General features: G+C 42.4%; 1 protein-coding gene across 4 annotated transcripts in view; it reads right to left on the bottom strand.

Moving 5' to 3' along the window:
• Positions 1 to 733: 733 nt before the first annotated feature.
• The window catches only part of sec22a (SEC22 homolog A, vesicle trafficking protein), a 55,835-nt gene continuing 40,958 nt past the window's right edge, over positions 734 to 15,610 (bottom strand). Inside the window, exon 6 of one of the 4 annotated variants that reach the window (XR_007262527.1) lies at positions 734 to 845. Coding sequence is in view for 2 of the 4 variants with exons in the window: in XM_048599515.1 (XP_048455472.1) it covers positions 11,996 to 12,054 (59 nt within the window). In the remaining 2 variants the exon portion in view is untranslated. Of the gene's footprint in view, positions 846 to 11,609; positions 12,055 to 15,610 lie in introns of those variants that run through there. The other 3 variants (XR_007262528.1, XM_048599515.1, XM_048599516.1) reach the window with 3 other exon arrangements.

The raw sequence follows: 15,610 nt of genomic DNA, 5'->3' as shown, positions 1-15,610 counted from the left end.
AGGAGACCACAGTAGTCAGCTTCATTTCTCTGTATGTCTACTGCTTAAAGGAAGTCTGTCAGTCTGAGTTTGAGTCTCATACAAATAAACAAGGGTTGCCAAAAACCATAATCTGGTATCAGGAATCTTGCAAACTTTTTGTAGTTTCTGGCATAGACCCTTCTTTCAAACCAAATTGTGATGACTACTGAATAAACGTTGAAGTAAATTCATTAAAATTTAACCTTTCCACAGCACACACACATGCAGTTATTAGAGTACTACCAATTGTCTGCCTGTGCTTCACAAGGTAATTGTCATGAAATTTAAAAAGAACTTTTCTCATGATATCACTTTACAGTTTTCATTATCATCCCCTTCTGTGTTCACAGCCATGAACCTGGAAGGTGGACACAAAACGTTGCAAAAGTCACAATAAATGCCTATTAACATGACAGCAGCCCAATTCAACCAGATCTCAGATGTTCCCTCACTTCATCTCAGTTGACCATTGCTTATCACCTCTCAGCTGGGACTGGAAGCTCTTGTACAGTGAGGAAAGATGGAGGAGAAAATTGCAATAAGCTGGTGATGTGGTATGCTGCTTACACCAGTCCTTCTCTATGCTTTAAGCATTTTGCATTCAAGATGATCTTATGCAATCAAGCTTAAATCCCATGAAGAAAAGAAACATTTCAATTTTGAGGAACTGTATTTGCAGAAATATTCACAAATTGCACTACTCACCTGAAACACATTTTCCATTGCATGAAACCCACGGATTAGATTTAAAGCTGCACACAGTAAACATAGTAAACAAGATATGATTCCCGGTAGGGTTACTGGTTCCAGCCTCTGATTTGGAGCTGTGGGAATACAAATGAAAAAGGTGGCATGAAGCTAGCTGCATATTTCAATTGCTAACACAGCTCACATGCTCCCAACAGAACAAACCATACTGACGGCTTGCCAGATAATCGGATGCGAAACTGAGCACAGAGACTAGCTATGATTCTCATTTGGTGCCAAGTTTGCTCATGTCAATCAAGGCAATTACACTACAAAAAATTGGCCTCAACAATCCCAATCTTGAGTAGGAGGAATGCGTCCAGGACTCCTGCTCCTAAGGTCTATCCACATAAGATGTTAGACATGTTTACACTTGGGCTGTGATGCTTCTGTGAGCCATTAGCAGGTCAGCATTTACCTTCTAAGAAGGGTGTTTATTTGGGCAAAGCACTCAAAAGCTAAGAACTGTAATCTAGCTAGAGGTAACAGCAACATCAGAATAAAATAAAATTGTTTTAATTTAAAAATAAACCAAGTGATTTACCATCTGTGGTCTGTTTAATGTCAGTGACTGGGTACAGAAAAATTAAAGATTGGTGAAGATATATTGAAAAGCTGTTTCCACCTCCAGAAGGGCTGGTAATCAGAAAACACAGATACAAAACAATTGACAAAGAGGTTTTGAGGGTGGAGGAGAAGAGATGAGAATCTTTTTTAATGATGATCTGGAAAGTACGATCTGAAAGGGATGGTGTAAGCAGATATGTTACATTTGAAAAAGGAATTGGGTGCATATTAACTTGGAAATAAGTAAAAGACAGTGGGGAAACAAAGCAAGGGAGCATGTTGAATTGGATCACTCTTTCAAAGACAAACCAAGCCCTCATTCAAGAGCTGCTGCATGCTAATAAAACCACAAACACACAATACTTGGGGAATACCTGCAGTGGCAAACAGACAAATGCTTACACCTGTAAAGAATCTTGATTGACCAGAATCAAGAAGCTAAATGTCCAGGATTTTGCTATTACACTGTCTAATCATTTTCAGGTGCTTCATCAATGACCTCGTTTCCATTATACGGTAAGAAACAGGAACATTCCTGGATGATAGTACAACAGTCAATATCATTTGTGATACCACCTCAGAATATTAAAACAGTCTATGCCTGTACGCAACTCCACTGCCTTTTGTCATTTTTATATAAATGATTTGGATGTGAACATATGAGGTATGGTTAGTAACTTTGCAGATGACACCAAAATTGGAGGTGTACCTTACAGAGGTTTATACAGTCATGGCAGATAGGGGACATGGATAGGGTGAATGGTCAAGGTGATTTCCCCAGGGTAGGGTAGGGTAGTCCAAGAGTACAGGGCATAGCTTTAAGGTGAAAGGGGAAAAATTTAAAGTGGACCTAAGATGCAACTTTTTCAAGCAGAGAGTGCTGTATGTATGTATGGAACGAGCTGCCAGAGGAAGTGGTGGAGGCTGGTATAATTACAACATTTAAAAGGCATCTGGGTGGGTATATGAATACAAAGGGTTTAGAGGGATATGGGCCAAATGCTGGCAAATGGGACTAGATTTATTTAGGATATCTGGTCAGCATGGACAAGTTGGACCAAAGGGTCCGTTTCCGTGCTATATATCTGTGACTCTATAGTGTCCAGGCTTTTGCTGCTAAGTGGTAAGTCACACTCATGCCACGCAAGTGCTAGGGAATGACCTCTCCACCAAAAGAGAATCTCACCATCAGCCCTAGCCATGCAATGGCATTACCATTGCTGACTCCCCCACCATCAACATCTTGGGGGCTATTGACCAGAAATAGGCTCACCATATAAATATGGTAGCTACAAAGCAGGACAACACAGCCTACAAGACATGCACTGTTGTAACTTGTCAAGGTGCCTCTGACAACACCTTCTAAGCTCATTGCCTGTACCTCCTCGAAGGAGAAGGAAAGCAAGTACTTGGAAACACCATCTACAGCAAGTTGCCCTCCAAGCCATGAATCATCCTGACTTGGAACTATATCCATGTTCCTTCACTGTCTCTGGACAAAATCCTAGAACTCCCTTCTTATCAATACTATGAGCATACCGACACATTGAGGACTGCAGCAGTTCAAGGAGGTGGTCCTCACAAGCACTTCTCAAGGAAATTAGGGATTGGCAACAAAAACTGGACTAGCCTTGATGCCCATATCTCATGAATGAAGAGAAAAAAAAATCAGCACTGATGTGACAATGGAGGCATTTATTGCTTCATATACTGAAGCTCCAAAATCACCAGTAATTTGCCATTTGCTGCAGCTATCACATCCAGGCTAAGTGTTAAACAACAGTGACCTGACTAAGAACACCAAACTATAAGTCTGGACAAAACTGAAAAGCAGTTTGAATATGGCAAACAGACAACATGGTTCTGTGGACATATACAACGTACCCAGAAGCATTTAGGCCAATTTGTACTGCAGAGAGAGTTGCATCAATAAATTATAAAATAAATTGGTCATTAAATTTTTCAGCACAGAAAATGCAGTGTCTTTTTTCCACATTCATGCTTTCTCGCATAGACTTTTTAATATGCCAATCATTCAAGCAACTTATTCTCTTTCAAAAAAAATGAACTCTGCTTCAATAACTGTGGCAGAATTTCATACATCAAACATCTCTGATTCTTCTGGTTATCTCAAAGGTGCGCTCTCGTCACAAGTGGAAACAATCCATAATCTTAAAGCTTTCTATCAGGATATTGCTTCACCTGCTAGGCTATAATTTAAAAAAAGCTTCAACTTTTGCACCATCTCTTCATAGCTGTAATTCCTACAGCTCCATCCTTGATACATCTTTCATTGGTCACCTGTTTGTTATGGATCACACTAGATCCCCTCAAAATAATTTCAGAAAATAGCCTAGACCCTCACTTTTTCTTATTTTAAAGGTGATGTCAAGTGCTGTGTTCCAGATGCAATGCGACTGGTCAAACTACTAAGCAAAACATGATTTATTTAAACACTACAGTTAAAATATAAACAAAACAAAGAGGAATTTAGAATAACTTAACTATCAGAAAAGTTAACTGAATAACAGATACAGTACCTATTACGAATTAATTGTTCCAATATACTAACAATGCACAAACACACCCCTTGGCACAAAGGCAAACTCAGTCACAGATTCTCAAATGCAGTTCTCGATTCGAGGATGGAAAAGAAACATCGAGAAGATTCTGAGAGAACAGCAGCCAGGAGACATTCACTGAAGCTTCCAACTCTTTTGAGACGCCAATAGTCTCTGATTAAAACTAAATCTAAAACTAAAATAAACTAGAAAGCCTGGTCTGAGAGAGCTGGCCACACACAGGCTGCTTACATTGCCCCAAAATTTAAAAAAAACCCAAGGCCTCACAATTTGTTTACTTTCTTAGAGATAGCTCTGCAACTCTGCCTTACAACCTCTCTTCAAAAAAAAACCAGGAACAAAATAACCTCTTAAGATGACAGCATCGTCACATCTTTCATTTCCTTAATGGGTTATTCAATACCATACACAATGTTTCAACAATATCCAAAGTAAGCTCTTGTAAAAAATCAAGTCCTTGCATTTCGAGACAGAATATTAAAGATTCTGTTTGCTTTTTATCGCCAGGAGACTACTCAGTTAACTTTACAATTTATGGTATATTTGCCTTCTCCATTGTTACTCCTAAAAGTGTACTGTTCCACAATTTTTCTCTTTCATTACAGTCATAGAGATGTACAGCTTTGGTCTAATTCATCCATGTTGACCAGACATCCTAAATTAACCTAGTCCCATTTGCCAGCAATTGGCCCATATCCCTCTAAACGCTTCCTATTCATATACCCATCCAGGTGCCTTTTAAATGTTGTAATTGTACCATCCTCCACTACTTCCTCTGGCAGGTCATTCCATACACGCACCACCCTTTGCGTGAAAAAGTTGCCCTTTAGGTCCCTTTTAAATCTTTCCCCTCTCACCTTAAACCTCTGCCCTGTACTCTTGGACTCTCCTACCCTAGGGGAAACTCCTTGACCATTTACTCTATCCATGCCCCTCATGATTTTAGAAACTTCTAGAATGTCACCCCTCAGCCTCTGACACCCCAGGGAAAATAGCCCCAGTCTATTCAGCCTCTCCCAATGGCTCAAACCCTCCAACACTGGCAACATTCTTGTAAATCTTTTCTGAACCCTTCCAAGTTTCACAACATTGTTCCTACAGCAGGCAGACAGAATTGAGCGCAATATCCCAAAAGTGGCCTGACCAATGACCGGTTCAGCTGCAACATGACCTCCCAACTCCTATACTCAATGCACTGACCAATAAAGGCAAGCGTACTGTATGCCTTCTTTACTACCTTGCCTACCTGCGACTCCACTTTCAAGGAACTATGAACCTGCACTCCAAGGTCTCTTTGTTTAGCAACATTCTCCAAGTCCTTACCTGCAAGTGTATAAGTCCTACCCTGATTTGGCCTCCAAATGTCGCACCTTACATTTATCTAGATTAAGCTTCATCTGTATTTGCCACTTAAATGCCCACTCTGGTAATCTGTGCATTCCTTCAACTTTTCAATCCTCATTGCAACTTGCCAACACATTCCCTTCCATCACAAATTTGGTGTCAAGCAGCAAATTCTAATATTGTTTGCTCAATTCCTGCAAATTAAACATAATTTACCAAAACATTTACTTGTGAAACACCATTCATTACATATTTACAAATCAGAAACATTTCTTCAGCCCCATTTTTTTCTTCTCTCCATCCTTTCCCACCTAAGTGGCAGCATTTTGTTTAACTCCATGTGTCATCGCCACCACAAGTTTCTAATGTCATGCCACATTAAGTACTTTTTTTCAAACTAGTTCTGAAGAAAGATCACTAGACCCGAAATGTTAACTGTTATCTCTCCACAGATGGTGCCTGACCTGATGAGTATTTCCTCTAATTTCTGATTTTTTTTTCCTGATTCCAGCATCCACAGTTCTTTTGGTTTTTTACTTTTTTCAAAATCCATTTGAACTATATTCATTGCATCTCTTTTATCTGTGCCCTCAATTAACACTTTAAAGAATTCTGTAAGATTGGCAAGGAAAACCTGTGACAGTCACTTGTACTCAATAGAGGTAACAAACTCATGCTTATTCAAATTCACTACAAGTTCATCCAGTTATCGCCTCTATCAGTGAAAGTGCAGCTGACTGAGCTATACTTCCTTACTCTATCCTTTATTGAAGGTTCCTAAACTCCTTAGGATGAAATACTCTTTTCCTATTTCATGAAGCATCTGGGAAAATTATAATCAGATTCACAACATTTTCTCAGCAGTAAACCACCAAGTCCTGGTCATTCTAGACATAGTAAACTAGATAAAACAAGTATCCCAGGATTAGCTATATTTCCGACAGCGTCCAACTCCCAGCTCTTGATGACACTGTCTTCTGCAACCTCCAGATCCTTTTAAATTCCTCCTTTTCTCAATAATTATCACCTTTCCTTTCATGTAAAATATTATGCCATTCTGGTTCACTAATGTCCTTCAGGGGAGGAAATCAGCTGCCCTCACCTGGTCTCGCCTACATGTGACTCCAGACCCACAGCCATGTGGTTGACTCTCAACTGCCCTCTGAAATGGCCTACCAAGCCTCAGTTGTACCAATCACTACAAAGTCACAAAGAAATGCAACTGTACGGATTACTTGGCATCGATCTAGGCACCGGAAAAGACAGCCCTGTCGACCCTGCAAAATCCTCCTCACTAACATCTGGGGGTTAGTGCCAAAATTGGGAGAGCTGTCTCACAGACGAGTCAAGCAACAGCCTGACATAATCATACTCACAGAATCATACCTCACAGATAATGTCCCAGACACGACCATCACCATCACCATCCCTGGATATGTCCTGTCCCACCGGCAGTACAGACCCAGCAGAGGTGGTGGCAGTCGGGAGGGTGTTGCTGTAAGAGTTCTCAACGTTGACTCCGGACTCCATGAAGTCTCACGGCTTCAGGTTAAACATGGGCAAGGAAACCTCCTGCTGATTATCACGTACCATTCTTCCTCAGTTGATGAATCAGTACTCCTCCATGTTGAACAACACTTAGAGGAAGCACTGAGGATGGCAAGGGCACAAAATGTACTCTGGGTGGGGGATTTCAATGTCCACCACCAAGAGCGGCTCAGTAGAAGTACTACTGATTGAGCTGGTTGGGTTCTAAAGGACATAGCTGCTAGACTGGGTCTGCGGCAGGTGGTGAGGGAACCAACAAGAGGGAAAAACACACTTGACCACATCCTTACTAATCTGCCAGCTGCAGCTGCATCTGTCCATGACAGTATCGGTAAGAGTGACCATCGCACAGTCCTTGTGGAGACAATGTCCCACCTTCACATTGAGAACAACCTCTATCGTGTTGTGTGGCACTATCACCGTACTAAATGGGACAGGCTTCGCACAGATCTAGCAATTCAACACTGGGCATCCATGAAGCACTGTGGGCCATCAACAGCAGCAGAATTGTACTTCAAACTGTAACCTCATGGCCCAGCATATCCCCCACTCAACCATTACTATCAAGCCAGGGGATCAACCCTGGTTCAATGGGGAGTGCAAGAGGGCATGCCAGGAGCAGCACCAGGCATACCTGAAGATGAGGTATCAACCTGGTGAAGCCACAAAACAGGACTACTTGCACACCAAACAGCGAAAGCAGCAAGTGATAGACAGAGTTATGCAATCCCACAACCAACAGATCAGATCTAAGCTCCGCAGTCCTGTCACATCCGGTCGTGAATGGTGGTGTACAATTAAACAACTCACTGGAGGAGGCGGCTCCACAAATATCCCCATCCTCAATGATGGAAAGAGCTCAGCACGTCAGTGCAAAAGATAAGGCTGAAGCATTCACAGTTATCTTCAGCCAGAAGTGCTGAGTGGATGATCCATCTCGGCCTCTTCCAGTGGTCCCCAGCATTACAGATACCAGTCTTCAGCCAATTCGATTCACTCCACATGATATCAAGAAACAGTTGGAGACACTGGATACTGCTAATGCAATGGGCCCTGACAACATTCTGGCAACAGTACTGAAGACTTGTACTCCAGAACTTGCCGCTCCCCGAGCCAAGCTGTTCCAGTACAGTTACCACACTGGTATCTACCCAACAATGTGGAAAATTGCCCAAGTAAGTCCTGTACACAAAAAGCAGGACAAATCTAACCCGGCCAATTACCGCCCCATCAGTCTACTCTCGATCATCAGTAAAGTGACAGAAGGTGTTATCAACAGTGCTATCAAGCAGCACCCGCTCAGAAATAATCTGCTCGGTGACACCCAGTTTGGGTTCCGCCAGGGCCACCCAGCTCATTACAGCCTTGGTTCAAACATGGACAAAAGAGCTGAATTCCAGAGGTGAGTTGACAGTGACAGCCCTTGATATCAAGGCTGCATTCGAACGGGTGTGGCATCAAGGAGCCCTGGCAAAACTGGAATCAATGGGCTTCAGGGGACAAACTCTCCTGTGGTTGGAGTCATACCTGACCCATAGGAAGATGGTCGTGGCTGTTGGAGGTCAATCATCTCAGCTCCAGGACATCTCTGCAGGAGTTCCTCAGGGTAGTGTCCTAGGCCCAACCATCTTCAGCTGCTTCCTCAATGACCTTCCATCCAAAAGGTCAGAAGTGCGCATGATCTTCAATGATTGCACAATGTTCTGCACCATTCGTTACTCCTCAGATACTGAACCAGTTCATGTTCACATGCAACAATATCTGGATAATATCCAGGCTTGGGCTGACAAGTGGGAGTGATATTTGCGCCACACAAATGCCACGCTATGATCATCACCAACAAAAGAGACCATCTAACCACCGTCCCTTGACACTGAATGATGTTACCATCACTGAATCCCTCACTATCAACATCCTGCGGCATTACCATTGACCAGAAACTCACTCAACTGGACTCACCACATTAACGCAGTGGCTACAAGAGCAGGCCAAAAGCTAGGAACACTGCGGTGAGTAACTCACCTCCTGACTCCTCAAAGCCTGTCCACCATCTACAAGGCACAAGTCAGGAGTGTGATGGAATACTCCCCACTTGCCTGGATGAGTGCAGCCCCAACAACACTCAAAATACTTGACACCATCCAGGACAAAGCAGCCCGCTTGATTGGCACTACATCCACAAGTATTCACACCCTCCACCACCGACACTCAGTAGCAGCAGTGTGTGCTATGTACAAGATGCACTGCAGAAATTCACCAAAGATCCTCAGACAGCACCTTCCAAACCCACGACCACTTCCATCTAGAAGGACAAGGGCATCAGACATAAGGGAACACCACCATCTCCAAGTTCCCTTCCAAGTCACTCAACATCCTGACTTGGAAATATATCGCCGTTCCTTCACTGTCGCCGGGTCAAAATCCTGGAATTCCCTCCCTAATAGCATTGTGGGTCAACACACAGCAGGCGGATTGCAGCAGTTCAAGAAGGCAGCTCATCACCACCTTCTCAAGGGCAACTAGGGACGGGCAAGAAATGCTGGCCAGCCAACAACGCCCACATCCCACAAATGAATAGAGGAAAAAACCCTATGTGAAGGCCCACATCTGGTGAATAATTCCTTGATCAATAGCCTTCAGTTTTAAGAAGCTTCATCCTACCTTCCACTTTCGTTACGAACATAGGACCTTTACTGTGCTGTACTGTTCTTTGGCCCACGATGTTGTGCCACTCTAAGATCAAACTACCCTGCATACCTTACATTTTACTATCATCCATGTACCTATCCAAGCATTGCTTATACGGCCCGATTGTATCGGACTCCACTACCACCGCTGGCAGCGCATTCCACGCACCCACCACTCTGTGTAAAGAACCTACCTCTGACATCTGCACTATACCTTCCTCCAATCACCTTAAAATTATGCCCCCTTGTAATAGTCATTTCCGCCCTGGGAAAAAGTCTCTGGCTATCCACTCTATCTATGCCTCTCATTTATTCCACTTTGCTTGCTGTTCCTCTTTCAGTGATGCTCTGTGTTCATATTGTGGACTTCAGTTACTCAGTTTACCCTTTTCTTCTCTAGTTCACTTCCTCAGTTACCTAATGAGGCCCATTCCTCTGCCAATCTCTTCACTCACCCAGTTTCAGGTCCTCTACCCATTGCTAAGACTAAACCTTTTCAAACTACTCCTCCCAAATGCCAAATTTCACAATTCTTAGCTCTCCAGTTACCTCCTGAATGCTGTGTCCAACACGGATCTTGTGGCAGCAACAAGTGAGCCCCTCCTTACGTTTCCGGGGCGAACATGGGACCTGACATCGGAATCAGCAGCTGCTACGTCAGCAGAGGCGATGTTGGTGGCATAGACCCAGCAGTGAAAGATGGTGCGTGAGGATTGGTGACTTCATTGTTTGTTGGGTTTGATGATAGCTGCAGTGAATCAGTGGCCAAAGGGCATCACGGCTACATTGACAAGGCGAGCCCAGTGACGAGAGATACAACTCTAACGGCGGTGGGTCTTAAAGGCATGGTAGAGAATAATCGACCCAGCGGCAAAAGATGGCGCCCTAAGAATGGCAATGTGAATACTGGTTTGGTCCAGTGTAGATGGTGGATAAGGATGGCGGCATAAGTGTCGTTGACGATGAACTGGCTCAGGACTGAAGGACACTCTTCAAGCCTTTTTTGTTTCTTATTCTTAAAACTATTCAAAATGGCACCGGGTTGTGGTGACACTGGAAAAGCTTTTCATTGTATTTTACTGTTTTTCTCACTGCAAAATACATGTGACAATGAAATCCTTCATTCAACATCCAATTGGAGAATTTGATAGCCACGTCCTCAAGCCTTCGTTCACTTCAGCTTAAACTTTATCAGCTTGAATTAACCCCTTAGGGATTTTTCCAAAACACTTCTGGTCTGGAACTATTAGCAAGTTTTTTTTAAAACAAATCTCAATATCTTCTTTTCTCAGGAACAACAGCTTTACGCGTCCATCTTCAGCCAAGAACTCAGCAGACCTGCCCCAAACTGAAACTGGAATGTTTCACTGCCAGTCACGGTGTTCCTTCTGAAACTTAAAAAAAATGCCCAGAATCCTCTATCGGAAAACCTACTGCACTGTGGTGTGTACTTTATAAACCCTCCCAATGTGAATAAAAACCCATTACTTCTTGCAGGCGATCTCTCTCAAACGGTTTTAAAATAAGTCACTACGGCTATAGAAATACTTACATTAAACCCCTTCAGAGACACACAGAAAAACTATACTACTCGCTCAAAATTCAAAAATCCAAAGTCAAGACAAAATGATCTATATACATATCACAGTGACTGGAAACGTTTGTACCTGGATACCATTCTGAGTCCCAAATCAGCCTCAACATGTTTGACCAAGATAATTCCAATTCAACTAACCTAAAAATGTTCATTGTTCAAATGAAGTGTGGATGGGCTTGGTGAATCAAGGCATTGCACCTTTTTTTTGCATGACCCAACAAGAATATGTGTGAAAGAGGGATCTGATAGATTCAAAGTCCAAAACACTAAAGCAGACAATGGATTCAGCAGAATGTGAATGTCAATCTTGAATCACTGAACAGTGACTGAGTGTATCTAAAGTTACTGGAGCTTAAAAAAAAATGCTAAAATGATTCATGCAAAGGGATCAGCGATAACGTAACTGTCTCCACTCCTTTCTGGTGTCACTTTCAGACATGGCTTCATGAAATCTAAAGTCCGTGCAAAATAAACTTTTATGTAGGATACAGCTCTACTTAATTCATTTACAAATGCCTGCAAGTGACCTTTCAGCTTTATTATTTCTGATACCTCTGGACTTTCAGATATATTAGAAGAGTGAACTGTAATGTAATGTTAACTTTAGCATGAGGTACATGTATAGGAACATAGTGGGGGACAATAAAATAACAAAACATGACAAAGCATATTTTACTCTGCCCCATTCTCTGCAGCAGTAGGATTGGCAGCACTCGGCTCCTGATCCCAGGGTCCAACCGTCCATGGGTACCATGCAGTGGAGTAGGCCGCATCCACATCATCTCATACATCTTCATCGTTTGGTGCCGTGGCAGCTTCATTGATTTTCTGCAGAGGAGTTGGTTGGGACCAGGCCGTGCCCAGGCCCAGATCCCTGGCTGGCTCTGGTGCTGGCACTGAGGTCACAGAAACTTCAGCGTCGTCAGTGGAGGAGCCCAGAGCAGGACCCTGGAGACAGCGTCTGGAAGAGTATCAGAGAGGGAACAGGAGGTATGAGACCAGGCCCATGGTTCCAGCTTGGACGTGGTGATTGTTGGAGTGGCAGTGATGGCAGAGTCGGGCCTGTAACCGAGACCCTGAAGACTGTAACCGACACCCTGGAGCCTGTTACAGAGACTGCAGCCAATGTCAAGCAGCGAGTGGAGAAGTAGCAAAGGGTTACAACAAGAGGGAAAGATGAAATCTATTGCAGTAAAATCTTCTTTTGCAAAGTGTTTCAATATGGCGCTGCAGCATGACAACATTTTGCGTTTCACATGCAAGAAAATACTTTTTGCTGTATTTTTACACACGTGACAATAAATCGAAATCTCCCCTCCTGTGCTGCCATCATTATCATTGTCCACCCAAGTTTTCTAATCTTCCATTCATACCTCATAACCTGAACACTAATGCTGCTTTGATTTGGTGTCTTGGACCTATGCAGGCACCAGCACTGTGTCAGCAGTGGCCAATCAAATGCAGATTTCGACAATGGCATTGATTCTACTGTAGTTTTTCTTCAATCCCAGTCAAAATGGTCTGCTCTAGTGCAGGCTCTCACACCAAGGCCCAGCACAGCTAGGAAACTGCACTCATTAAACAGAATCAAACTCCATTCAAGATTAGGATACCAACTGTTAGAGGGTGGCAAGAAATCAAAAACAGCTCAAAATTACAAACCCCTAGCGCTTGATAACTGAGAGATTGAAGCTCTTCCTCACAGCATTAAACAGGCAGAGCACAATTCATAATTCACAGAACATTTCTAGCAACTGTTTTTCCCCACTTAAAACTGCCAAGTTGGAGTTGTTTTGTCAGTGACTGTACTTGAAATTCTGCTGCATCAACTTGCAATCCTGACCAAATAGTAGAGTATAGATTGAAATAACTCTTTTGACCCATCTTGCATCCGAGCAAAGCAAGCAAATTCCCGTGTTAGCTGTAAATATTCTTCATTTTGAGACTGTGAGCCATCAATTTAATGTTACTTTCCAGTAATGCAAGTATAAGTTTAATACGCAATGTAGGTGATTAACTCTCAATCTGTACCTACTAACGATTTGCACATGCTGAGGGTTAACTAAAGTCTTTTTTCAGGCAAAACAAAATATATGGGGTCGCAGTCCTTCCCAGCTGAGGTCGTTCTTAGATACTTACTGGCCACAATTCAAAAGCTCAACTTTTTAAACTGGAGAGTACAAAATGCCCTGCGAGTCCTGTTAAAACTCTTCCTAAAATAACACCACAGTATCTGACATCTGGATAGCCCAGAACTTGACGTCAGGATAAATCATACAAAGTCAAGTCCTTCAAATTCATACATCTCAAGTCAAATGACCTTCATTTCCTTTCTGAACTGTTTTTGCATTCACTGATCATTATATTAGTATTAAATGTTTGTGTGCACTATTTTAATGCAGCCATTAACTAGCTTGCATTGAATAGGAAAGTGAAAGGCGACATATTTTAAAAGACCTTCTGATGACCAGACTCTAGCTGAGAGACAGGATCAATCAACATTTGGATAGTCAAGGTCTGATTAAGGATAGTCAGTGTGGATTTGTGCACAGGAAGTCATGTCTGACAAATCTTTTACAGTTTTTTGAAGAGGTAACCAAGAGGGTGGATGAAGGTATGGCAGTGGATGTTGTCTATATGGACTTCAGTAAGGCCTTTGACAAGGTCCTGCACAGCAGGCTAGTCATGAAAGTTAGGTCATTTGGGATCCAAGGAGAGCTAGTTAATTGGATTCCAAATTGCCTCGATGGTAGGTAGCAGAGGGTGATGGTTGAAGTTTGTTTCTTGGACTGGAGGCCTGTGACTAGCGGTGCTGGGACCTTTGTTACTTGTTATTTACATAAATGACCGGGATGTGAATGTGCAAGGCATGATTAGTAAGTTTGCAGGTGATACAAAATTAGGAGGTATCATTGACAGCGAATAAGGTTATCAAAAATTACAGAGAGATCTTGATCAGATGGGGAAATGGGTGGAGGATTGGCAAATGCAATTCAATACAGATAAATGTGAGGTGTTGCAGTTTAGAAAGTCAAACCAATGTAGGACTTATACAGTAAATGCTAAGGTCCTGAGGAGTTATATGGAACAGAGGGACCTAGGAGTACAAGTACATAGTTCATCGAAAGTGGCGTCACAGGTAGACAGGGTGGTGAAGGCGGCATTTGGCACACTGGCCAAGTATAGGAGTTGGGATGTTACAGCTGTATAAGTCATTGGTGAGGCTGCGCTTGGTGTATTGGGTCCAGGTTTGATCACCCTATTAGAGAAAAGACACAGTTAAACTGGAAAGTGTGCAAAGAAGATTTACGACGATGTTGCCAGAACTAGTAGGCCTGAGTTACAGAAAGAGGTTGGTCAGGATAGGACTTTATTTCTTGGAACTTAGGAGAATGAGGGGTGACCTTATTGAGATGTATAAAATAGTGAGGGGCATAAATAGGATGAAGGCATATAGTCTTCTTCCCCTGGGATGGAGAATTGAAAATAGGTTTAAAGTATTAGGGGAGAGACTTGAGGGGCAACTTCTTCACACAGAGAGTACTGCATATATGGAATGGGCTGCCAGGGAAAGTGGTTGAGGCATGTACAATGGCAACATTTAAAAAACATTTGGATAGGTACATGGAAGGGAAGGGTTTAGAGGAATTTGGACCAAATGTCGGCAATTGGAACTAGCTGAGTAGGCACCATGGTCAGCATAGACCAGTTTGGGCGGAAGGTCCTGTTTCCATGCTGTATTACTCTATAAATCTAGCTCTTGAATTTCCTCAATAAGTCTCTCAGCCACCAGGTCTTAGTTGTGTAGGCGCTCCTCAAAACCTGCCTCAACAGCCAACCTTTCGGTCAATTATTTGAATGCTACTTTACATGATTCAGTGCCATTTTGTCATGTAACACTCATGAAATAATTTGCATATAAATGTGCCTGTGATATTAGCAAAACAATCCAAGGCACTTCACAGGAACACTATTGACAAAATCTGACACCACACCATATTAAACATAAATCTCCAAGTTGTTATTGTTCAAAGATTCAGTTTCAAGTATATAAAAGCAAACAACCAGTGTCCTTCATTTGCACTTTTCATTGGCAGTGCACTCAAAAAACATAATTCATCTGGCAAGTGAAGAAAGCAGGAGCTTCGCTGCTCAACAGACATTAGCTGCTCTAAGTTGGTATGATGCAATGTACAAACAGTTGCTACCTTAAACTTAGAAATTGGTGGAAGTACCCATCATATGTAGTTGCTTATCCTTGACAGTAGAGGTTTACATTAGAAATCCAGAAACAACTACTTACATTTGAAATGTGTGTTTTTGGTTCTATATATTCTGTATATGCTAAATTAAACAATTGCATTTAAATAAATAGTATTTTGAATGTAATAAATTGAGAAGTTAGTTACATGGTTCAGAAGGTTAAAATGTATGTCCACAGTGAAGGTGGCAGGGAGCTCAATGAGGATGAGGAATGGTGAATCCTGCCGTGAAGTGTTATTGATGAGGATAGGCTA

Source organism: Rhincodon typus, chromosome 7 (genome assembly GCF_021869965.1).
Source record: "Rhincodon typus isolate 14 chromosome 7, sRhiTyp1.1, whole genome shotgun sequence".
NCBI lineage: Eukaryota > Metazoa > Chordata > Chondrichthyes > Orectolobiformes > Rhincodontidae > Rhincodon > Rhincodon typus.
The sequence above is the reverse complement of the archived record's forward strand: the minus strand, read 5'-3'. Positions and strand labels throughout refer to the sequence as shown.